The following is a 26,834-nucleotide window of genomic DNA, read 5'->3' as shown; positions in this document are numbered from 1 at the left end:
GTACAATAAAAACAACTCCGCTAATTTTGTTTATAGAGCCTAGATGTTTGTGTGGTGAGACAGATTTCACATGTAGCTGGAGACACATGTACATTATTCCTTCAAAGCAACCAGCAATTTCATGCTACCTAATTATTGTAATTTAATTTGCTGTGAAGGTAGAGTAATTTAAAGTTATGACATTTCAGTAAATGTGTTATTTAATTATTTGTTTTGATCAAATGTGTACAAGCGATGGAAAAGAACTTGTGGCAAGTATATGTGTCGTGTTTAATGCAGTGAAGGAATTGTTTTAAATTGTTTCATGGAGGTTTGTTACCGTATTTCATGTCAATGGCTGATGGGCATGATTTAATGTTTGGAACATGCCAATGTTTTATTTTCATATTTTATTTTAATATTTATCCGTATTTAATTAAAAGATTCATTCGCACATTTTAGAATGGGATCATTTACTTTTCTATTTGAAAAAGACAGAGTACCTCACAGTACATGTATGAATCTTAATTTCCTGTGGATAAGATACTGGGCAGACAAAACACAGTACCCAAAATTACCGGAAAAATATATTGGGTCCAAGAAACGATGTATTAGAAGCATTGTCGTATAAGATGCAATTAGTACGACACTTGGGCTTGCCAGGACCTGTTAATTGCTGGTACATGTACAATGTAAATGTACTAATACTAGGGTCAATGTGATGGTGTGTAAGAACACTGACCATGATATAAAGGGATTGATATTTTCTTATAACAATGATAATTACAAAATTGCTTCCCTTTTTTTTTCTATTTTCATTTTAAAGATTTCTTTCAAAAATCAACGCTTTGTAGTTTTTATTGTCTGTAACGACTGCAGATTCAATTACTAAACATTTCCTTAAGAATGGACTTCAAGTCTTTTTGCAAGAGACAGTGAATGCTAGAGGACACTTTCTCAGTAAGGCGCTTTCTCACATGGAGTTGTGTTCTATCTTTGAAGATGGCCTTTTTTGAAGATTGCGCAAGCATTTTGAATAAATGAAGTTTCCACGGTTAAAAAAAGGCAGCTTGCACAAATACCACAAAGTCCATCTTAAAAAGCTAGCGTCGAACATTATAATTGTTATTGTGGGCAGCAGCATGGCATTGGCTTAAGCCTGGTTCGTACGCGAGAGCGATGCGCATTTGACGTGAATTTGACGTAAAAACTCTGGAAAGTTGAGCACAACTCAACCTGTGAAAATTATTTGTTGTGAATTTGTGACTTCAACGTTTTTTTTTGCACTCGCAGGACGTATGAACCAGGCTTTAGTTCTTCGGTCAGTACATTTGTCAAAGCTTGTTAAAACTACACAAAAGGGTGTAGGTACTTTTTGTAGGAAAAAAAACACAATGTACACAGATTTACACTAAAACTTACACAGTTTGAAGATAATGATAGTAGAAAGCTTCCCTGAAAATATTACTTGCTGAGGTGCTGTAGTTTTGGGGAAATGAGTAAAACAATGTCATGAAAATAATTTTGGTCACATGAGACTAAAATTATTTTAAGCCTTTACAAACCTATTTTCATGACATTGTTTTGCTCGTTTCTCAAAAACTACAGCAACTCAGTAAGTAATACTTAAAGGGAAGCTTTCCACTATCATTATCTTCAAACCCTGTAAGTTGTATGTAAATCTATGGACGTTTTGAAAAAGTACCCTAATCCTTAACATGACGGTTTTGTATGAAGACAAATCATAAGACGTAGAATTAACCTTGACAAAATAAAGGTAATATTTTACAGTATAAATGGAAGGTTTCACATCAAAGTTTTATAAGATTTACTTTTATCTCACCAGGAAAATCGAAGGATCCCTACACTATGCCCTACCCATCAATGTCCAGAGAGTCTAATATCACACCCAATGCACAGATAGCGGTAAGTCAATTCAATTATATAGTGTTATAACACACCTCTTGCTTGTTCTGTATTCTGGTTGGCTCACAAAGAATGGTCAAAACAGACATTATGGCAGAATAGTAGTGCAGCACATTTTTACCTCATAAGCCTTGCTATTAGGTTTATACAACAGAAAATTTAATAAGAGTAACTATAAATATAAATATGAATAATTTAATCTTAGTAAAACTTGCCCTCCTCATAGCTGAGATTGAAGGTTGGGTCATCATTTAGCATGAGCACCTCTAGTCTTGACTTCATCAGTATTCACTTGTCTTAATAAATAATATAGAATCAGTCACGAACAGCTTCTGTTGTTTCCTAACATCTTGTGTCCCTGTAATGTGTTAATTCACTCTCATCCAAGGCTGCTTGGATAGGCTAATGATTTTACTTGGATAGGCTAATGATTTTACTTGGATAGGCTAATGATTTTACTTGGATAGGCTAATGATTTTACTTGGATAGGCTAATGATTTTACTTGGATAGGCTAATGATTTTAATTGGATAGGCTAATGATTTTGTTGAAATTTTTGTTCGGGTTGTAGCGGTTCTTGATTGGATTGATCGGAACAATGTGCGTTTCAATCAAAACTTGTACGCATATAATCAGTTATTTAGTCCTTTTCTTTTGAAAGCAAAGTTGAAGAAGAAAAAAAGTTATTCGTGTAATTATTAATGTAGCAATTAAGCCCTGTTTTCAAGGCAAAGAATGACAATTAGTTACGATGGAGTAACACCATAGAGCTACATTATTGATGTCTCATCTAGCTGTGTAAGCAGAGAATGCCTAGTAGTGTGGGGTACGCACGCTCACAAGCCCTGCTAACCCATGAAATACGCTTGATGTAAGCACAGAATTCCCTGCTTCCCTGATTCTATGCTTCGGTAAGCAAAGCCATGACATTGGGCCCAGGTCTCTGTCCTCTCAATCGTTTTGTTTGAACATACAATACATTGACACTAGTGACAAATCTTGCAGGTACTCTGCTCTGGTACTTGTGTACACTGTAGGCAATAAGGCAAACCTCAATCCACTTGTCCCGATTTGAATGCCTTGGTTAGGGTGCCAGACTTCCAGCTACAACACTGCAACCATTAGTATGGATAAAATTGAATTATGCAAAATGCCACAAAATACTGAAAATGTAGAGTTAGAAGTATAAGTGGGGGATGCTTACCAGCAATGATATGAGACACATTTAAATGTCAATAATATTTATTTTGATGCAAAAACGGCATATTGCTTGTTAAAACATTGAGCAAGTCTGCATGGTTTGATGCAGGCACTAGTTAAGGCTCGGTCACACAGGCCTCAATAACGAGAACGAAAACAACAACTTGAAAATGCACGCCAATGTCTTTTTGATTGGTTGAATAAGCATGGGTGTATTCTGCGTGGAGCAATTTCAACCAATAGAATACGTTCTCTTTGCATCATTATCGTTTTCGTTATCACAGCAGTGTGACATCTGCCATTATTCTAGCATTCATGGCATTATACAACATTTACTTGTGAGTGATTCAGTCTTTTGATTTAACAATCATTCATCTGGACAAATAAAACATCAGATGATACTACACTAACGATGGTTGGATGTCCACTATATGGCATCTTCTTTGAAATATGGACCATTTTACAACCTCAAATGTCATTTTTCAAAAAATAAATTTTGACCTTTCAGATATTTCAAATAATTGTATACATATTAAGGTTTATTAAAATAATTATATAAGGATAGTTCAGTCAATTTTAATTGTGTGGTGATCCCTTTTAAAAATGTAGAGTCTGCAGCAGTGAAACCTGTGGTTATTTATATTCAATTCAAAACAAGCTCAAGTAAGTCACAAGAAACATCATTGTTTTAATGAGGCCCAACAGATGTACTTTCAAATAAAACTAGACATCAAGTGTTTGTGAACAAACACAGAGCTGTTCCGTTTTTAATTTTCAATGTTCAAGGGGTCTATAATTGAATAGAAACTGAAGATTGGTTGCATGGTTCTTGAGATATGGTCCCACTTCCAGTTGACCCGGAAGTAAAGGTCAATTTGGGGTCAAGGTAATCCAAGTTCAATCTTTAGAGCTCAAAGGGTCTATAACTGAAAAGAACTTTAACATTGGTTGTGCAGTTCTTGAGATAAGGTCCCACTTCCGGTTGACCCGGAAATAAAGGTCAACATGGGGTCATACCTACCCGATGCGATTGTCCAATGCCAAAGGAGCCCATAACTGAAAAAAGTCTGAAAATCGGTTGGGTTGTTTTTGAGATAAGGTCCAACTTCTGGTTGACCCGGAAATAAAGGTCAACATGGGGGTCTTAGTTTTCAAAGTTAATTTAATGCCTAAGTAGTTTATAACTGAAAAAAGTTTGAAAATCGGTTGTGTAGTTCTTGAGAAATGGTCCTACTTCCGGTTGACCCAAAAGAAGAGGTCAAAATGGGGTCACGGATTTTCCCCAACAAAATTTAATGCCTTAGGAATCTATAAATAAAGAACAAAATTAAATCGGTTGTGTAACTCTTCAGATATGGTCGCGGATACCCGAGGCAATTCTCCTATGACTAATGAGTCTAATACTGAAAAAAACTTTGAAATCGGCCGTACACTTCGTGAGATATAGTGCTGCAAAGAAAAACTCATTAAAGCTTCTAATTAGCATAAATTAACATGTGATGACGTCACAGTCTTAAAATTGTATTTTTCGTACTAATAAATTTCATAAGGTACACGATGGTATGCAACTTATCCTAATCCAATGCCTTGTGCAAAATCTCAATTTTGTATTGCATTAACCGTGGTAAGCTATTGCAATGTGTTGAATGTGACTGCATCCAGTTTATGAGGTACTACGTTGTACCCATGATGCCAAGATTTTTAATTAATCGTTAATTATAGACGTCCTTTGATTGATTTTAATGGACTGAAACATCTCTTATTAGAATCAGTTACTCCAATCCCCAAGGAGTCTATATCTACAAGCAGTCTGTTAAACGGCCGTGTAATTCTTGAGATATGGTGCTACAAAGAGTTCCCAATTAAATATGCAAATATGGGTCACGTGGTTAATTAATTACGAATTAAAAAAAAAATGGTCGTTGGTTTGATGTTTGATCTAGTACAAGTTGATTTCACAGAACTCTTAACCACCAAACTCTGCGCTTATGATCACCATTTTTCGCTTACTGTGTTTTTAAACATATCATGTCATGCATGCACACAGGTTATGTTGGGCTTACAATTGAGAAAAAGAAAAGGCAACACTATCGATATAGAGATAAGAATCAAACTTAAATATTACAAAAAGAAATATATTTTTAGTTTTGGGGGATAAAAAAAAAATTGATATCGGACGGAGAATCGAACTCGCAATTCTTTGATGTGTAGTCGCGACTGATGACCACTAGGCTAGAAGGGCACGATGCAAAAATGGTGGGTTTTTACATGTGTGCATCAACAGAGGGGATTATGATTCGGCGAAATAATTCCCGTTTCATGATTTTGCGGCCATTGTCACTAAATATGAACTGTTAAGTATTAATATAACTATTAAGTATGGTTGAAATGTAGTATTAGATGCCTTTAGGTTTTTTTGACGACGACGTCGATGTCGTTAAAAACCCCTATCTAATTACGCACGTTCGTTTTAACGAAAACCCATGCACAGAGTAATTGGTCCAGAACGCGGTTAGAAAAACAAGGACAAATTTAACGCACGTTCTAACGAAAATCCCAAACCTCCGTACGTTGTGCGTGTACAGAGTAGTGTGTCCAGAACGCGGGTAGGAAACAAAATAGTATAGACTCCTCTCAAGAAGTCAACAACTCATAGAGGTACATACTGTGTTGTATTACCAAAGAGAATATTTCACAATAACATGAAAGTGACTGTATCAAGTTTACAAATTAAAAATTTAAATAAAGACCACGTGGTTAATTAATGAAGAATTGTTACACTTTTTTATGAGAGTAAAGCTTAGGTTCTAAGCTTCAATTTGATATATGATTTAACTATGTTATCCTAATACTTTAGGAGTAGTGGCCTAAACAAAAACGCCGTACAAACGCTATGGGGTTTTAGGCGGAAACAAAGAATAATAATAATAATAATAATAATAATAAAAATAATAAAAATCTCGACGAAAACAATAGCTGTTCCGACTGGATCGGAACAGCTAATCAGTAAAAAATCAACAAAACACCAAACACAGAAAATATAAGCCTGACAGAGGAGTGCAAAAGGTTGACAGAAAAACAAAGCAAATATTGTCTGTAATTATTTTTTTTCTGGCACAAGACTATTGTAATTTCTCTGATTATTGCAGCCTCTCATACCTAATATCTATCAAAAATTAAAACTTTGTCAAGCGTCCACATTTTGTTTTAATGTAAAAAACGTCAGTTTCGATCATTTGACAGATTTTAAGTGACGATCGCCCAAAAATGACAGATTTGCATGCAATCCAGAAAATAGACAGACTTAATTGCAAAATGACATTCCAGGCTTTATTACCTTCATGCAATCCACATGAAACGTACCTGAACGGAAGTTGATTCAGTTTCCAAAAACTAGCCTTCTGAAGAAAGTATTTCCGTTGCAAATCACCTGAAAGACGTTTTGGTTTTTCGTCTGGAGTTGTCCAATGGATTGTCGAACGGCAGTAAATGTCAACGTCATTTTCTTGACAGAATTATTTTTCCTGAGTATAAGATCGCGCAGAAAAACATGTGCTGATCGCGCGTTCCGTAAAAACATTGAGGGTGCATCGTCTAGTGTCAAAGGTCAACTTACAGGCCGATCAGAAAATTCATGAACGTCGCGCGGAAGTAAATGACAGACAAGGAAAAATTACATCGCTGGAGATTTGAAAAACTGATTACTCTGATAGTTGACCGGTTATCGCAACAATCAATGTCACAAAATAACTATTATTTAAACGTGTTTTCTTTGTATTCTTTTCAAACTTATTGAACTTATTAAAAAAAAAAAATTGTCGGACTTTGATTGTCTTTTGCTGTTAAATTATTTGTCAACATCTCCCACCAACTGCGCATTCAAAAGGTAAATAAATGCCCTGCAAATATGAAGTTTTGATCATTTAAATACCTCAATTATCTAATAGGTTGTTGAGGTCTGTCAAGAATGCTAACGTCAGGAACTCAAAATCTTCTATCTTGATTTATTTGGAAGGCATGGGCTGTCAAAACTGTGTATAATATCTTGCTAGGTACCTCTAAGTTTATTACAATGTATAAATAAACAAAATAGCTTTCACTTATGAAAGTATCAGGGTCCGAATTTAAGACTTACAAATGGTCCACATAATAAAGAAGATGTCTTAATGTGTACTAGTAGTTTGGTGTGCCTATGTGTGTATGGATGCACCTATTTGAATCCAGTGAAGTTAAACTGTGTACAGGTGTAGGTATTTAGAGTTCAAATCAGCAGAAGCAGCTGCCCAATCCAGCTGCCATTTTTTGCAAGCAGGGTGTCATACTTCTATTTTTAAGTTTAAGGGGAAGCCCATTCAGGTCTATTTTGAAAAGTATCTTATTACATCACCTATTCATGATTGTGTTCAAATTAAGCTCATGTGAATTTGTTAAGTGCATTGTGCAATAGGACATGTTGAGTGTAAAAGTTTACAAATGTGTGTACTACATGCATGCATGCATGCATACATACATACATACATTAACGTATACATTTAATATAGATTTACATTTAGTAAAATGAAGGCCCCCAAACACACGTTCAGAATTATGGTTGATCAGGTCATCATTCCGACCACTTTTAAAACAAGTGAAGCTTATCTGGACTACATGTACCGAATAATAATACACGTACATGTAGCTTAACACTGCTTTGCTTTGCAACGTCAAACATTTTAAGGAAAGAAATTTAACTTTATATTTTGTGAAACTTGAAGATCTCAATAGACCTACATGTACATAAGACCTATAGGACTCAAGATCTACAGAAGCATGTATTACTACATGTACAGTTTGTCTGTATATAAATGAACTAGGTTTCTTGGTTTCTGTACATCTAAATAACGCCGCCATGTTGAAATTCACCCTTGCTTAAGGAGAATGGTATTGATTTGTATATATGACAAGTATTTGGGACATAGCTTTGTATTGTGCACCTGCCTGCTATAATCCTGACCACATTGAATGATCATATCCTATAACCTCCATCCCAGGAAGCTCATTATTGTAAAGCATGGATCAACCCTGAAGCATGGCTTCAACAATCAATCACAACATGACATTGAATTACCAAATATAGAAGCTGATAATCTTCTAGGTCCAGTCAAGTCTTCAACTACATGATGTACTGTATTCAAGTCACAACTGAATAAGACATCTACAACATTAGCTATTTACATTATACATACAGCAGAACAGTACTAACACTAACAAACACTGCAAAATCCTTGGGGGAGGTATAGTGGTAATTTGCTGTAGTGATTTGTGGCATGTGAGTAAAGACAATTTTGAAGATTTGGTCTGTGAACACTGAGCATAGTGTTTTAATATAACAAAATTAGAGGTTGTACAAAACCATGTGACTCGTCCTGACAAGAGGCATTTTTGCCATTGGTCCGAGGTGTACTTGCGCAAGAAACTAATGTCGTCCAATCTAAACCTACAGAGATTCCATTTTTTTTATTTGGTGCGGTTGATGGCAGGCCTTCTTTAGGCAAATTTTGAGAGAAAAATATAATATGGTCCCTGAGGGGTCAAGGGTCAAAGTGTTTTTATCCAAAACAAATTTGTGACACTCTGTGAAAATGAGTCAGTTGTCGCCCAATGCATTGTTAAGCTAATGTTTAATGTGGATTTTTTTGGTTTTTTTTGTTTGTTTGTTAAAAATACTTTTTAAGATCTACATTTGCATGGTAAAACTTTAGATTAGAACACTTACTTTTAGGCAATAAATCTTTGAATACAACAATTTTGTAACAATACTTATGTCTAATTTGTATCCTTTTGTGCGAAATGGCAGTTGAAAACATCACTTTACTTGTAGTACGTTTTTCACAAAAATAGTGTATTGGCTAATTTCAAACGGGAGTAGCTCAGCAACGCGATACACCCCAAAGCTTAGACATATACCAAATTACTGCTGCTGATGTGTTCTTTCCAGCCATGCATATAACTCAATTCTTGAAATAGTCAACATCTGACTCATTTTCAGGAGCGGGTCACAGTTGACCTATACCTGCTGGTACACACAATTATGTTGTGCTTAAAGGCAGTGGACACTACTAGTAATTACTCAAAATAATTTTTAGCATAAAAACTTACTTGGTTACAAGTAATGGAGAGCAGTTGATAGTATAAAACATTGTGGGAAACGCCTCCCTGTGAAGTGACATAGTTTTTGAGAAAGAAGTATATTTCCACGAATTTGATTTCGAGACCTCAGACTTAGAATTTGAGGTCTCAAAATCAAGCATCTGAAAGCATGCGACTTTGCGTTGAGATCCACCAAGTGAGAAGACTGGACTTTGACAAGTACCAATAATGTCCAGTGTCTTTAAACATAATAGGCTAACTTTCTTCTGTGGCAAAGTAAATGATTAAGAAGTGAACTGAAAAGGTTAACAAACAATATCAATGTGAAACTGAGCCCTATTCTCTTTACTTGTTTTGTAACGTGTCAATTTCAACAATGGTTGTATTCCTGCTGATTGGCTGCTTGGATACTTACAGATGAAACAAAACTGTGGCTACACCAATTGCATATTTTGATGACTCTGCAGTACCACTGTGGATACAATTTTGAACTATAAAAGTGAAGTGATATGAGTTCAAAGTGATTGACTTAGTTTGTCACATGTTATCTCTACAAATGAATATAAAGCAAACTATGTCACCATCCAAACAGTCTTGGTCAGTTTTGCTTATATTAATAATAATTGGCTTAAGGTTTGCAGTTTTTTTGTCTTAGTGTTTGCATGTCTATAGGATACAGAGCAGTTGGTAGGACGTTATGCATTACAAACTTGAGTTGGATAGAAGAGGGAATCAAAATGTCTATAAAGATACAATGTACAGTGATTTACATGAAGTGACTCAATCCATCCAACAGTCAGAAGTCAGTTGAGTCCATCAGTCACATCAGCAAGTCTGAATATTTGGAATTGGAGCCTGTCTGTTTTACACCTGTACAGGTGCAGACTTGACAGAGTAGCAGTATGCATATTAGATGATATGCCATCACAAAGAGCCACAGGGTTCCTTCAAAGTCCAGTTTTGCAAGCTCTTTCTTTGACTTCCATACATGTTGAGTACGTGTATGCACATATGATATTTCAGTCATAACAGGATTAAGACCAATGATGGCATGCCCTCAGGTGAAAGTGCTTACTCATATAGTAAGGTTTTATAAATGCTCATCCCAATTGCAGTTTCATCATTATACATTAAAACAAAATCAAAGTTAAGTTTCGAACACCTGACTAAAAATAAACCAAGAGAATATAAAGTCAACTGAATAAAGTCACTTAAGCCCTCATCACTCGAGAACTGAAAACCAGCGACCATTGTTTTAAACTAGTATTTTAAACCCGCCAAAGCCTGATTTCTGATTACTTTACTGATTCAACACGATTGCCATTTATAAATACCTGACAGTTTTCAAAAAAATGTAAATTTGAGAACGAAACTCTGCAAGCTTTTCGCCTAGTCGGTCGTACGCAATTTCTGCATTATTTTCTATCCATGTGAACAGGCCAATTAATAAATGAAACTGACATCTTGTTTCTGCCTCATCTTGTTTCTGCCTCTAATAAGGGCTAATGGCATGGGACTATGTTGGGAAACCAGACTAAATGATTCTGCCACAGACCACTGATCTCAGTGCAAACTTTTGGGGCTCTTTCACTATGAATAAATTTATTGTTTTGTTCAAGAATGATTTTAAATAAAAATTTGTTCAAAAATTGTCTCAATATAGTCATAACACACTACTCTAATTTCCCAAAGCTTCAAAACCCTCCATCTTTTGGGGATAAATTCAGCTTTCTTGAGTGTTAAAGTCAAAGTGATGAACAAGGTTATAACATCAGAAATCCAAGTTGTATACTCCTTATACTGATTCAGTGGCCACATTGGCTAACTGTGTTTAAACACTTCTGGCTGTGGTTATATCATCCGTTTAAACACACCCATGTGATTTCCTCTCAACCAATAAAAATGGAGAAACTGTCCCAGGTATTTATGAAGTATTGTTATTACAAAGTAACAAATGTCTAAATTAATGAGGGATATATTATGCATTGATGGGGCAATTTGTTGGATCAAGTTTGACTTACTATACTAGCATTGTTTAAGTTCCTATGGCCGAATTCAGACTGTCAACAGTTTAATAGTTACGTTTTAATTCAAGAAAGTAAATTGAGTTTATTTAACTAAAATTGTTGTCTTTGAAAATGTGATGTCAAATGGCTTTCCACCTCTGAGAATTTGCCCACTTCCCTCTCATCACATCTAACACAGCTTTGTGGCCTTGTTGTAAATACACTGTCTTCTTACCTGTACAGTGTAGATACCTCGCTCAGCCAAAGGGCTGAAATGGCTCAATCAGTGGGCAATTACTGTATGACTTGTTTCAGAACATGAACACCTAAGGCTACATGTTGTCTTACAAAATGATATTAAGACCCAATGACAGTTGTTTGTGTCGCTTAAAGGGTGAAAATACAAAAGAAAACAATGGCAGTTGAGTTTTTTGTTAAGTACACTAATAAGACTATTGCACTTGACCTTTCATTTCTAAAAGGAAACATTCAACAGGTGTGAATTGCCTCACATTTTCTTGTGGATGGTGCCTATGCTGTCCTTGTAACTGCAGTTGTCAGTACAAAATTGTATGTGGGAGTCGCTACTGCCTCTCATCCAATACAGCTGTTGCCTCAACCCTCAAACATATTGATTTTTGGGGGATGTGGTTTTTTTTTTGCATTTTCTCACATCCCTGTAGCATTACTGACACTACACAGCAAAGCAGACTGCAAAGCAGACTGTGGTTTGGGATCTTTCATTGGGATGCAAATATTACTGGTGAGATATCCCCTGGCAGTATAACAGATGTCCAGTCCCAGGAATAAATCAGGAAGACTAGGAATAAATGACTTATTTCATCTTCACCAGGCATTGATGTTGCAAGGATAACACTTACTTAGCAATTCGTCACTCGTATCATGCACAACTGTTTCTGATTCTGCTTAATAACTTTCAGTACCTTTGAATGCACTCCTGAAACTATTCAATTAGTTAATAATTCCTCAACCCAAACGTCACTTTGTGAAAATGGGGGGGGGGGGGGGGAATAGTGTTTTGCCCGCAGGGTGCTGTGTACAAACACATGCGTAGTGAGGGCTATTGCAATAGGTCACTTCACGAAAACATTACTTTAAAATAGGTGAATGTGGACAAACGTACCTGAACATTGGCTATGGAGAAAGGTTACTTCTTGGGGGACATTACATGTATATATGGCAAATAAACTTATATGTCATTCATACTATTTAGTGTCCTAAAACCTTCACGAAGGTGCTAAAATTGGCTGAAAATGTTAATAACACTAATTTATAATTTGTATCAAGTATCCTGCATACATGTAGTAACACCATATTGAAAGACCTGGAAAGATGTACCAATGACACTTTAAATACAATGTTAATTCTGACACTGTCAGGACAAACTATCCTGATCTTAATCAATATGTGGTGGAAAAGTATGCAAAAAAGCCAATGTTTCTGTATTTGTATGAATCGTAACAAGTTTATGCCGTAAATTTTGTCATGTGGACACAATAGAGCTTTTTTTTAATACAACAAATTTTAAGAATATCGCAACAAAAGTGAAATTCAACTCTTACTGTTTTCCACAATTGTTTAAATTATAAGCCACAAACTTGTAAAAATAAATGAGGAGATGGGTCACTCTTTAAATCACATTGACAGTAATCATCATTTATTAATAACATGATTCCTTGTGGTTTAATTATACTTCTGAACTAAGTTTTTAGGAATAAATTTGTTTGACACCAATTGCTACATGTAGCTTCAACTGCACCCAGAAGTTTTAAGGGTCAGTACTGTTTATAAACAAAACGAAATATTATGAAAGTAATAATATGTTGCTTTGTGACGAATTAACTTCAGATATTACAATGATAACAAATGAAATAAAACATGACAATCAACCTAACATATAAGGAAATCTTTTTAGCAACAACTGTGACCATTTAATAGATCGAAATTTGCATTGGGGATAAAGAATATTTATTTTGGTTTTTACCTATAAATTTATACAGGTACACCGATGTGTGACCATGTTTTAATTTTTTTCATTTTATTTTTTATTACCAAAAAGAATATCATTTTGTACAGTATTAACACTTGATTTTTACATAGTGTTTATGTTATAAACATGAAGCCTTAACGAACCATGTCCACCTCTCAGCACTTTTTTTAGAAATGGTGAAATCTATTTGTTTGAGATCAAAACAGGGTCAGAATCACAGTTATTCCATGGGAATGTTACACATCTTGCTAGATGGGATTGCATTTAACCAGAGTACTGTCTGTAGTATTGATCCATTTATTGGACTGTTGCCACCATATGAAAAGCATTATACAATGTAGGCTTGCTTGAGTTATTCAACCTTGTAGTAGTCTTCTTTGCTATGGTTGAATGACATTGCACAAAAGCCATGAGATCTCCTCTCTTTTGAGTTGAAAGGTCTTATTAGTCCAGTGTATGCAACAGATGGCTGCATTGTGATTGGTTAATGGGTACTTGATGCTACTGCCCCAGGCAAACTATGCATCAAAAGCAATATCTCCTAAATTGGGATGTATTGTTTGTTTGGGAGTAAATTAGTTAACAATTAAAATATTAGTTAAATTTGTCCATAAGTAAATGAACCATTAATTTCACAGAATTTAAACTGTTATGTTGGTTTTGCTTTATATTTATTGTTTTTTAAAACATTTTTTATCCTGAATTAAAAAGGTTTTTAATTTTCCTGTAGTTTTACACATGTACATGTACATGTTTAGTACAATTTACATGTAGTGTGTATAAAAATTGTTTGTTTGTTTGATTGTTTGTTTGTTTGTTTGTTTGTTCGTTCGTTCGTTCGTTCGTTGGTTCGTTCGTTCGTTCGTTCGTTCGTTCGTTCGTTCGTTCGTTCGTATGTCGTTCGTTCGTTCATTCGTTCGTGCGTTTGTTTGTTTGTTTGTTTGTTTGTTTGTTAACAATTCAATCGAAACATTGTATAACTAGAGGTTATATATACATGTAGATTCACAAGTTTTGAAAGTTCAAACAATAAACAACCGATTATTCCAGATAACTTGATGGCATAAGATAGGATACTATGCGTAAGATAGGAGCCAGAATTTTTCCACTCTTACTGAAGAATATAACAAACTGAACCATGTTGTACAGCATACTATATACGTGCATTTTGAGAAACTAATTAATACCAATTTGTTTGGAGTGTAAAGAACATGCGGTGATCAAGCTAGATAAATGCAAATGCATCATCTCCCTACAACCACTACTGCTTACACTCGCATCACGCAGCGCTCCAACCACACAAAGGGAACTCATTATAAACAATACAGACCTTGGTAGTACAACGTACACTCTTGTGTTATATACTGTACATGTGTATGTGTGTACAATAGTCATGACATGTGTACGGTACAACAGCAACACACCTTCTGCATTTGCATTTGATGTTCATACATTTGTAGTGGAATAGATATTGGCACATAATTCAACATGTTGTTTTTGGAGAGTTTGGCGAATGTGGAAGACTGTATGAGCTGGGTGAGTTGTTGTTTTTATGCTAACTGATGTGTTATATTATAATTGGAAAAATATTTCATAAAATTTTTAGAAAATATTTTGAATTTAACATGATTGACATGGTAAAAGGGGAGTTTGTTGAAGGACAAATTTATAGTAGGCCTACATACATGGTCGTATATTTTGTACGTATTTTGTATTTTGAGGTAGTTGGCCTACATGTGCACGTATGAAGAAGCACAGTTGATTGGCACTTACATATGGTATAAGTCTATAACACTTAAGCCAGTAGATCACAGTAGACCATGCATGTTGGGCACGACTTGGGATCCTACATTTACTTACTTTGCTTTAATGCTTCAAATCACCTACCGTAACTTTGGGATACACTCAAGACTTGCACAGTCTGTTAGCTCTTACCTTGATCCTGAAACAATTCCACCCAAACTTGGATCCGGAAGCAATCCACCCATCGAAGTTTGAATGCATGGTGATGTACATTACATGTAAGTCAGATCCCATGACCCACCTCGAAGGACAAACCAAAAGGGTTGAGACCCTGCATAATAGCAATCAGTTTCTAGCGCTGTTGCATTAAACCAACTTCAAGATTATGATTCTGTAAGGAGGAAAATGATTCCCAAATATTAGCGGTCTTCTGATGTTGTATTGAGACAGCCAGTACTTGTACCATCTTGTACCCAGGCTACCTGTTAGGCCTGTAATTAAACAAGGATTCTTTTCTCAACTACATGTAGCTTGTATTGCATTGCTCTGCACACAATCATTCTTTACTTGTTAAACCTTTGAATTCATCTGTTTTTCACCATTTTATCTAAAGTAAAATGTTGCAATACACATATTAATTTTGAAGCCGTAGGATCTACAATTGCTTCCCTTTAAAACAACAATTTGAATCTTTACTAAACCTTGAACTACTACCAGTACTCCAAAAGGTTTATTCAAATCATATCTTGTTATAGTCTTGTTCAAAACTAATATTTTAGTGCTTTCTGGATTAAGGATTTGGGTACTTTTTTCAAAATGTCCACAGATTTACATAGCTTACACAGTTTGAAGAGAATGATAGTAGAAAACTTCCCTTAAAATATTACTGAAGGCCGAGTCACACTGCAGCGATAACGAAAGCGATAACGATCATGACGCAAAGAGATTGCATTCTATTGGTTGAATTGCTCCACGCGGAATGTGCACACGCTCATCCAACCAAAGGAATGCGTTCTCTTTGCGTCGTTATCGTTCTCGTTGTCGCTGCAGTTGGGACCGGGCCTTTACTGAGGTGCTGTTGTTTTTCAAAAATGAGTATGTAAAAACTTATTAACCAGTTGGTATTATACCATTAACATACATGTACCGTTACTACGTTTTAACATGCTAAAACTGCATATATTTTCGTGACATTGTTTTAGTCATTTCTCAAAAACTTCAGCACCTCTGTAAGGGGCCATTCCGTGTCAAATCACTCCCTCCCCCCTCCCCCCCCCCCCAAAAAAAAAAAACCCAAACAAACACAATTTTAAACCTTACCCTCTTCAAATTTACTCAAATTTGGCTGAATAAGCTCAAATTTCAGCTCTCTTCGACAAATGGTTTTCGTGCAATGGCATGCTCTTTCTCTGTGATTTCATCCGCCGATATTCAAACCACCATACATCGGTAACAATTGGGTCAAATTGGTTTAAATTTGTGTCTTTTTAAAGGAAATTGCATGTACAGTTAAGCTTTCCAAATCTGTCATTACTTTTTTTTTGTAGGAACATGTTTAGGTTTAGTAACCTTTTCACCTTTACTTTGACCTTGGATTTGACCTTGTGGATCACGTGATCTGGAGATCAGTTTCAGAGGAAATTTACCCCCATAAGTTTTCTCCACAATATAAAAAAAAAATTGAGATATAATATTTTTGGCTTGCCTTCAAGCTACACTCAACGTTGCCCTGCTTGCTTATTCCTATGCAAAGTATATGTACAATACAAAACATGTCCATACGTATGTATATCATGATTTTGCCTGGGAACCTAAGCCTCACTCGTTTGGACATGTTTGTTATATACATGTACTTTGCCTAGGAATAGGTAGGGCAACTTTGAGTGGAGCTTGAAGGCAAGCCAAACATATTATGATATTAAATTATTCAGATTATGATAAGCTCAAGTGTTTTTAAAACAAAAATGTGAAAAAAACTGTTTCTTCCTAAAAAAAAAAACATTCAAAGTATCTTGATGTCAGAACATGTGGAACTCGGTACATGTGGACCTCAATACATATTGGATCTCGGTACATGTGGGCCTCGGTGCATGTGAACCTCAATACATGTGGACCTTAGTACATGTGGACCTCAATACATGTGGACCTCGGTACATGTGGACCTCAATACATGTGGACCTCGGTACATGTGGACCTCGGTACATGTGGACCTCAATACATGTGGACCGTGGTGCATGTGGACCTCGGTGCATGTGGACCTCGGTGCATGTGGACCTCGGTGCATGTGGACCTCAGTACATGTGGACCTCGGTACATGTGAACCTCGGTGCATGTGGACCTCGGTACATGTGAACATCGGTACATGTGAACATCGGTACATGTGAACCTCGGTACATGTGAACCTCGGTACATATGAACCTCGGTACATGTGGACCTCTATACATGTGGACCTCGGTGCATGTGGACCTCGGTGCATGTGGACCTCGGTACATGTGGACCTCGGTACATGTGAACCTCGGTACATGTGAACCTCGGTACATGTGAACCTCAATACATGTGGACCTCGGTGCATGTGGACCTAGGTACATGTGAACATCGGTACATGTGAACCTCGGTACATGTGAACCTCAATACATGTGGACCTCAATACATGTGGACCTCGGTGCATGTGGACCTCGCTGCATGTGGACCTCGGTACATGTGGACCTCGGTACATGTGAACCTCGGTACATGTGGACCTCAGTGCATGTGGACCTCAGTGCATGTGGACCTCAGTGCATGTGGACCTCAGTGCATTACTTCTGTCCTGGGTTTGGCAGTATTCTACACAGTTGTACTTTTTTATGGTTTATTCTTCTCATTGAAATAAAAACTTTATATTTATTATGTTATTTGATTTCAGAGTGGAATGCCAGCTCTAACCAGTGATATGGCGACAAGTGGTAGTTCTCTTTCACCCCATGCTAAATCAGGCGCTCCTTATTACTATGGCCCTCACCACAGACGCAGACCACATGTGCCTGAACATCCCAGTTATGGAGGTAAGTTTGGAAAGTTATTAAACATTGTAAAGATGATAAACCTAGAGTTTCTGTTATGACATTTGTGATAAGATTCAGCATCAATAAATGGTTCAGCATTCATGTATTATGTTAAAAGTATTGTATTAATACAATTGAATTGTATTGATACAAGTTTTTAAAGTTTTTAAAGATCAATTCAGCTCACGCTGTGGCAAAAATTTAAATTTAGGATCAAAGTTTCTGATCCTACATACATGTCACCTTGGGGTAGAAATTGTGCAAAACTGTTTTCCCAGCAACATGTGAACAATTTCCCCCATCAAAAAAAAAATGCTCCCTGCTCTTCCCCAAATATGAAAAATAAAAATAAAATTTGTTTTTTATTACTTGTGGTATAAATAAAAAGATAATATAACAAAAAAAACACACACAATAATGCTATGACTGCTTTTTAAACTGTTTGAATCCAATGCTTCACTGTGTGATTTAAAACATAAACAAATCAAGCTGTTGTTCCTGGAGTTTTCTGTATTTCTATTTTCTGTCTTCTGTTTTTCTTTCTGATATATTTTTTAATGTCATCATAGTTTCTATTTTATTTGTATGAATAAATTAAATTGGGAAGCCGCCATCCTTACCAAGAAATGTCAACCACCATCTACAAATCAAAAGGTCCATGAGAAAGAGCCAAACATTACATTATATAGTTCAGAACGTACTTGACAATTGGACATAAGAGTAGCTGATGACTTTTGACTTCAAAGAATGTTGAGATTGAGAATTGCTATGTTTACATTATACCTTTAAAGGCAGTGGACACGATTGGTAATTACTCAAAATAATTTGTACCATAAAAACTGACTTGGTTATGAGTAATGGGGAGCTGTTGATCGTGTCTAAATGAAGCAGTTTTGTGGGAATGTTAACGTCTCTATGAAAAACTACACAACGTGCGTGACCAATAGTCTGATTCCGCATGAACAAAAATATCATTTTATTGTGTAGTGTAAGATTTGTTCTTTATTTTGTGTATTTTGTTGAGTTATATTCATGCTTTCTTTTTCAGTGGGTTAGTTAGTGCATGATCATTGGGTATATAATGAACAATCGTCGATTGAAATGGACAAATTTGAAGAACTATTTTTTACTGGCAACTCTGAGTAGTGTTTTGTTTTTTCAAATTGCCGTAGTGCCCTTCGCAACTTTTCATGATTGCCTTCATGCCCTCAAGTTTTGACAATTGCCTTGGTGCCCTAAATTTTTATCATTGTTTTTTGTGATTGTGTCCCCCCCCCCCCCAAAAAAGGGGGAAAAATCAAAGAAAATTAATGAATTGAATTGAATTTATTTTACTGATTGGAATAGGCCTACATTTTTTTTTTTTATCAGTATTGTGAACAGAGATGCAGCTTGACTTCGGGTTTGAAAATGTTAATTTCTTGAACAGCTCATTTCTCCAATCCTGTAATCCATAATGTTGTAGAGTTGTTTGATTAAAGGAAAAAAAGAGTAGGCGACGAGTTCTTAAACGGCCGTTAAAACCGGCAGGGTCGTGGCCGTGTGATAATCGCACGGCCATGACCCTGCAAGGTTTTAAACGGCCGTTTAAGAACGAGTCACTACTCTTTTATTCCCTTTCATAAATGCCCTTATGTTAAAAGCGACATAATTTAACAGGTATAAACCACAGACATTGACTCTGTTTCATTTGCGAATTTTTTAGAAATTTGCAAATTTTCAAAAACTTTGGTAAAATTGTTTTTTGCGCGATGGCCGGTGTGTACATGCACATGTACTAACATTTTACGCGCTGTTAATAATAGCTATGTCAATTGCATTCCGCGTAATTTAAATTGGCGTACATTAGCTTGCGCGCCCAACACACGAAGCTTTTCAAATTTTCAAAATCTGTTGTCAAAATGTTTTGTGTGGGTCTGGTGGTGGTGTGAATACGCGCGCGTTAACGTCCGTCGATATCGTTTTTTTCCCATAACCGATATCGAAAATTTAATATCGAGTATACTCGATATATCGAGTATTTCCCGCGCGCAAGATGAAGCCTAAAAACAGCACTTGGTATACTCATGGAGAGTAGAAATATATATACCGTAGACTGACAGTTTAATAGGGTTACATTTAAACCTGTTTTTGTCTGATCCCCGAACTTGTTTGTAGTTCAAAAATTTCAAATTGCGTAGTCCCGCGCCCCGATTATTTCTGGTTTTACAACAAAGTATGATCGCCGCTACCGCTGGCTCGGCCAATTGGTGAACGCTCACCACAATTCTCGATTCTTGATTGGCCATGATTGGCCGTCTCAAAATGACACAGAGCCTTTGTGAGTTGCGTGACTCGCCGACATTAAGGTGTCAGTTGCCGATGCATTGACGTAGAAGTGTCAATCAAGTTGTCCGACGGGCGCGTGGACTACCTTTACGGTCAGTGTTTACGGTTGAAAATGGTTGAGATAATCATCGAAAAAAAATCACCTGAAAGTCCCGCAAAACCACTCCCCGATCACAATATACAACGCACGCAGCATGCAGTCACATAGTCTCCAATAAAGGCTCGTAGTCTTTTTACTTTGCATTCTATAACAAAGGCAAGAAACATTGAATGCTAGAACGCCCTCTATTGTCGAAATAACGCAGTGCATCACGCGTTACCGCCTTGACAAAAGACTGCACGTGTCTGTGCATGCTTGGGCAAACGGGTTTTCCCCCCGAATTGCAATAACCATACACGCTGGTGTGCACGCTTAAACCGTACAGCAGCATAGTCTTCGCTGGTACGCACGCAATAGCCGCCGACAGCGTGGTCTGCAAAGCATATAGTTCCTCAGAAATGTTAGCTTGTTTACCGAAAACAACACAACGTGTAGGCTTTATTTGACCAAAATGACGCCATTACGATACCTTGGATTGATAGAAAGATTATTTTACTGTATAACGTAAGATTGTTTTCTTCCTTGTTTTGTTTTGTCTTGTTGATTCGGGGAAGTTTTTGCGGGGTGAAGACGCATTGATTTTGATCACATGTGCAATGGGAAGATTTATTTTAAATAATCGGACACTCTTTTGGTATTTTCGATATCATTTAGGAACATCGAAATTTTCAAAACATCGAAATTTTCGATATATCGAAAATCCGATATTACGATATGATTATAAAAGTGACATCGGCGATTTCGATGTCAAAAAAATATCGAGTTTTTGAGTATTTTCGATATATCGACGGACGTTAGCGCGCGTGCACACACATAACACGATGTTACTAATAGCTACACACACATAACGCGATGTTACTAATAGCTATGAATTGCGTCCCGCGAAAGTTATGTTGGAGTACATGAGCTTGCGCGCCCAACACGCGAAGCCAGCTGGCCTTAAACAGCTCTAGCTGTGTCTTTATCAGCCGTTTAAACAACACCACGTGACGCGCTCTCAACCAATAGGAGTAGCGAAACTGTCGGGGGTATTTATGAATGTTTGTTAATCAATCAAGCCCAACTTACAGTTGCGTAAGAGGTTGTTCATAATATGTACCCAGTTTGTCAGTCGACTGACGCTTACCTTTTTAGCCTGGATATACGTATATAATATGTATGTACAAATTAATTCACCAATGGTGTTTTGTACATAAGTCATTTGATGACAGACAAATGTAATTTAAGACATTTGTGCCCATGTAGCGATCCGAGAAGTGGTGGGTTTGATTCCTAGCCAAGTGATTTGTCCAGAACACAGGAAGGTATGAATACAGTACTACACCTTAGGGTATTCAGTTCATAAACTAAAATGTCATTGACTAAAAATTGAAAGACTTCCGTGAAATTAACTTATAAGGAGGAATCTTCCTTAACTTGTTTGATTTGGTTTCAAAAGGGAGACCATAGCACCCAGTGTGTGGTGTGAGGTGCTCACTTGGTGTGTAGTGCGGGGTGTGGTACATGGTATGTGATGCGGAGTGTTTAGTGTATAAGGTGTGGTATGGCTGTGTGGTGTGAGGTGCTCACTTTGTGTGTAGTGCGGGGTGTGGTACAATGTATGTTATGCGGAGTGTTTAGTGTATGGTGTGTGCTGTGTGGTGTACGTTGCTCACTTGGTGTGTAGTGCGGGGTGTGGTACATGGTATGTGATGCGGCGTGTTTATTGTATAAGGTGTGGTGCGTACTGTGTGGTGTGAGGTGCTCACTTGGTGTGTAGTGCGGGGTGTGGTACATGGTATGTGATGCGGCGTGTTTAGTGTGTGGTGTGTGGTTCGTGCTGTGTGGTGTGAGGTGCTCACTTGGTGTGTAGTGCAGGGTGTGGTACATGGTATGTGATGCGGAGTGTTTAGTGTGTGGTGTGTGGTTCGTGCTGTGTGGTGTGAGGTGCTCACTTGGTGTGTAGTGCAGGGTGTGGTACATGGTATGTGATGCGGAGTGTTTAGTGTGTGGTGTGTGGTTCGTGCTGTGTGGTGTGAGGTGCTCACTTGGTGTGTAGTGCTGTCTCATCCCAATTCCAGACTTTTTATGCACCATTAAGGTGTATGAGAGATGGATTAAGCTGCCGCCATAAGTTATTACTGTATTTGCTAAAGACAAGTCTGAGATTCCAAGATACATGCACCATGACCAATCATCATCCATGGCATACATCTATGGATTGGGCCTATCCTGTGTGTCACGTCAATACATACTTTTAGTGTTACTGGATTTTATGGATTTCCTTTAATTTGCCCTTTAAAGTTTCGCAATCTGCCTGTGTCATATCAATTAGGACTGACACTTTATCATTGTTAAAGTGTTCAGTATTTTTTCTTCTTGTAACCTCTGTAAAACGCTGCAGGACCCTTTTGGGGTCAAGGGCACTTTATTAAAGCCGTTTTATTGTTGTAAGTTTTTTACTATTATTATTTTTCATCTTGTCATCATTCACAGCGTGCAAAAGAAAGATCACATTTCCTTTGTGCTGGTAACTTCTCGACTTTGGTTCCTCACTGTTCCCAAAAAGTCCTGCCTTCTGCAACAGCTCTTTGCTCACATTTGTCCCTACTTCGTCTGTACAAATTTATGCTAGAATTTGAATGACCCTTTTGGGGATCCAATAAAGGTTAATTGAATTAAGTTGAATATGTGTTTCCAGTGCTTTTGGAATGGTGCCAAGCACTCCAATCACTAAAGGTACTACTTTTAATTTCACCTGCCAACTCTTACAAAGTTCTCTGGTCAGGTCTTGGTACTTTTGGATCTTATCCATCTCCTTCGAAGTTACCCTTAAACCTCCCGGCACTGCTGTGTCTACAAGATGACACATCTTCTTTGTCTTCTCTAAGACTACAACATCCGGACGCCTATGTTCTATTACATGATCAGTCTGAATGTGAAAGTCCCAGAGGATCTTGACCTGGTCGGTCCTTGCAACTTTCTCCGGAACTTGTTCGTTATTGTAATTATTACTATTAACATTTGATGGAGGTTTTGGTGCGGCAACGATAATCTAAACACCAAAATTACTTACACAAGTCCAGAAGGTTCTGACAAATAATACCGCACAGAGGCACGTTTAAGATTTTAAAACTGATGTGAGGTGGTTTAGAGAAAAAGTTTCCTCAAATGACTACAACTCCCTCCCAAATTACATGTTTAGCTGCATGTGGCCTACATGTATCTACACTGAATCCACACAATGATTCAATAAACACTACATACTTAGGCACTCTACCCAAATACAATAAAGAAAGGGATGCTATTACTAGTGATTGGTGAAAACTTGTGGCAACTTATAATATCTTGTAAGAGATGTTAAATTTGCATCGGGGATAAAGAATACTCACTGTATAATATCTTTCTTGGTATACTCACTGTATAATATCTTTCTTGGCATTGAAACATAGCAGCAACATGTCATAAAGTCAACCTCCCGACAAGGCGTGATGGGGTTTAACAACAACAAAAACAAAAAATGCCATGACACTTTCAATAGTTCTTAGAGCATATGAGGTGTGTAGAATAAGTGTTCTGCAAGTTGTAGAACATTGTTAGACAATATGAAGGATAAGATCTTTATGTAAACATTCTAACTAAATTAAGTAATAGTTAATAGATATAAGTTAACTATTTAATGACATATTCAATAAGGTGTTGTTTTATTTTGTTTGCTTATCATTAGGACCACATAAAAGAAGGAAAGGGCCTTCGAGTGGGCTAACGGTAAGTAACCAAATAGATGACAATAAGTATCTCATATCCACACCCAATTCACTGTCAAATTGACATCCATGGGCTAACAACAAGTGTTATGCTCTCCATTTAAGTTTACTACAATTATTTTGCCTTCCAAATTCCTAACCTTTGTTTTATTTGTTCAGTTATAAAAGAAAAAATCTGTAGTGATTGTTGTCATGACTTTAATTGCCTAGTCACTCCTGTCTTCTGTAGAATGGAACACTCAGTAGTTGAGACACTAATGTACTCACTCTAGCTCTTGTAGAGTAAAATGAATTAGGGACAAATGAAGCCAATTCCTCTTCAATACTTAGTGTCCTTGTTGTGCCAGATGGGACCCAGTAGCTTACTTCTCAGTCAGAGAGGACTGTGGCCTATTTTCTAGTAGTCAGCCATACAATCAGTACCCTCAAAGAAAGTCAAGCAAACGACAAAGAATTGCCAGTGTAGATTTGCCAAGCACAATTTAATCACTGCTAAATTGAAGAGTAGAAAGATGAGGTTATGAGATTGAATTGCTTAAGGCATGTTAGCTGCTCCCATACAGCTTGATGTTACTATTGCCTGTTTGATACACTTCTCTTCATTCTTAGCAATGACTCAGGACTAGCCATCAGCCTTCTCAGTTAACATCTCCCTTGTTAATTGTCTTATTGCATTTAACCATGCCATGAAATCCCATTTTAGCCATAGGATAAGTAAATAATCTTGTCTTCTTAGGACCAATTTTTATAGCCTTGAGTACTAAGCAGTTTTAGTCTTTGAGCAAGAAATACAATATGTAACTTGCCTTTGGTGGGACTGATATGATATACTTGCAGAATAGTCAGGTGATTGGGTTTTAAAGTAAAGTCTCTAGGTACATACTATCTATTGCCAAATAAAGCTACACTAGTATATATTCTGATGGTCGTTAAATAAATGGGAATCAATCAGGAATAAGAGTGGATGAAATCCTCAAGTTTGTGTTTTATATTTATTCGTCATTGTGTTCCTTTTTGAATTGTAGGTTTATCCACCCAATGGTCAAGATGAGTATCATCATTCAGCAGATCCATCTAGTTACCCCTCCCCTAAGCCCCCGGGCATATGTCCTAGTGATTACTTCATTGGTAAGCAGTACATACAGATAAATACTACATGTACACTTCAATCTACATCAAGATACCCCCTCTCTTGACTACTCTCTGGGTTTACTACAGATGTAACTAACCCCTTCCTGATTATCAGAAACCTTTTGTTTCTGCTAAAGTTTTGTATGGTTTAGGTTTTTGGGTCTTACTGTCTTTAATTTTTTCTTTACATGTCCACTATTTCCAGACCTGTTTCGGGAGACCGCCCGAAACAGGTTTTGTTTTTGTAAAGATATTGTAGGTGTCTGGAGCACCTCAGAACACCTCTTGTCAACGTGTACGTGGGTCTTGACCCACATTGGTAATGCAAAAAGAAATATGCAAGTACATGTATTTGAAGTTGTACTGTATGTACATATTTTGTATGGATGCATTCCAACATGTGGCGTGAATAGTCAGAGTTGAAAGTGCAGGCTCTTGATTTTGCATTATAACATGTACATGGTAGGCTTAAAAATGCAACAAAAGTTACAGGAGAAGCGATATCTGTATCACACAAATATCTCAAAATAATTAAGTCCCATATGACAACTACAACAAACCTCATTAAATCAAGACTAGCAGTATGCATGGTTAGTCTTTGTTGTTTATCAACAAATCATTGTTTACAGTCGCTTTGGACCATTGTTTTCCACTAGCAAAGACACACTTTAAAAGTTCATGCTTTGGTTAACATCGCTCATACATGTAGCCGGATCTGCATTAGAAGATGACACCGGTGTAGTAATGCCTTACATCAGTTCAACTTAAGATTATATCTGGTTATAGCATAAATCAAACTGCTAGTCTGCTGGTCATTTCACTGTCAGGTTAAGCTGCTTTTAAAGAGGTTCCACTGGCTTCAACAGCTAACAAACTCCAATCAGGAATGATGGAACTTGTACTTCATAAGAGTAATTATATGTAGTATTGGCAGCCTTTGAAACCAATTCTTTATTAAAGCAAATGTTTGATGCATGTTGAGGTCTTAATATTATTATTAATGCTCCTTTATGTAGCATTTTCAATGGAGTATTAAAGTCACTCATGATATCCAATAAGGTCCTGCAAGTTGGAATTTTTATTTTAAGAGGAAATTTTCTCTTAAGAGACATTTGGATTTAGTTTATACACCTATCAATTGTAAGACGCACGTAGGACCCCCGGCTAGGGTTTGCAAGTCTGCGTCTTTACTCTCAAAAAAGTGACGGTGGGTACGTCAAAATCCAATAGTGGTCAGTCAAAAAATCTTTAAGAGGTGCGTCAAGGTACGTCATGTTCCGTCGATGTCCATTTCAACATGTTTTTGTTTATTTGGTGGAAAATCAAATAATGAAGCCACCTACCCCTCCCCACCTTCGTATGATGTTGGTATTTGCAGATATTCCAACCTTTCAATGCCACAGTCTGTGAGGTCTCTCTTACGACAAAACTCATCTGTTGATATTTGCTCGATCAAATGTGACCGCGATCGTGATTGCGATTGTTTATTTTGCAG

At 36.9% G+C, this 26,834-nt stretch overlaps 1 protein-coding gene across 4 annotated transcripts in view; it reads left to right on the top strand.

Annotated features, from left to right (window-relative positions):
• Positions 1-26,834, top strand: part of LOC139937316 (transcription factor 4-like) — a 143,415-nt gene that overhangs the window by 63,446 nt on the left and 53,135 nt on the right. For 3 of the 4 annotated variants that reach the window (XM_071932420.1, XM_071932419.1, XM_071932422.1), the window contains 4 exons: positions 1,826-1,905; positions 17,896-18,034; positions 24,169-24,209; positions 25,234-25,336. In XM_071932420.1, the coding sequence (XP_071788521.1) occupies positions 1,826-1,905; positions 17,896-18,034; positions 24,169-24,209; positions 25,234-25,336 (363 nt within the window). The remainder of the gene's footprint in view (positions 1-1,825; positions 1,906-17,895; positions 18,035-24,168; positions 24,210-25,233; positions 25,337-26,834) is intronic. The other variant, XM_071932421.1, reaches the window with a different exon arrangement.

The sequence above is a fragment of the Asterias amurensis genome, chromosome 5, assembly GCF_032118995.1.
Source record: "Asterias amurensis chromosome 5, ASM3211899v1".
Lineage (NCBI taxonomy): Eukaryota > Metazoa > Echinodermata > Asteroidea > Forcipulatida > Asteriidae > Asterias > Asterias amurensis.
Note: the sequence above shows the minus strand (reverse complement) of the source record. Positions and strands in the feature narration are given on the sequence as shown.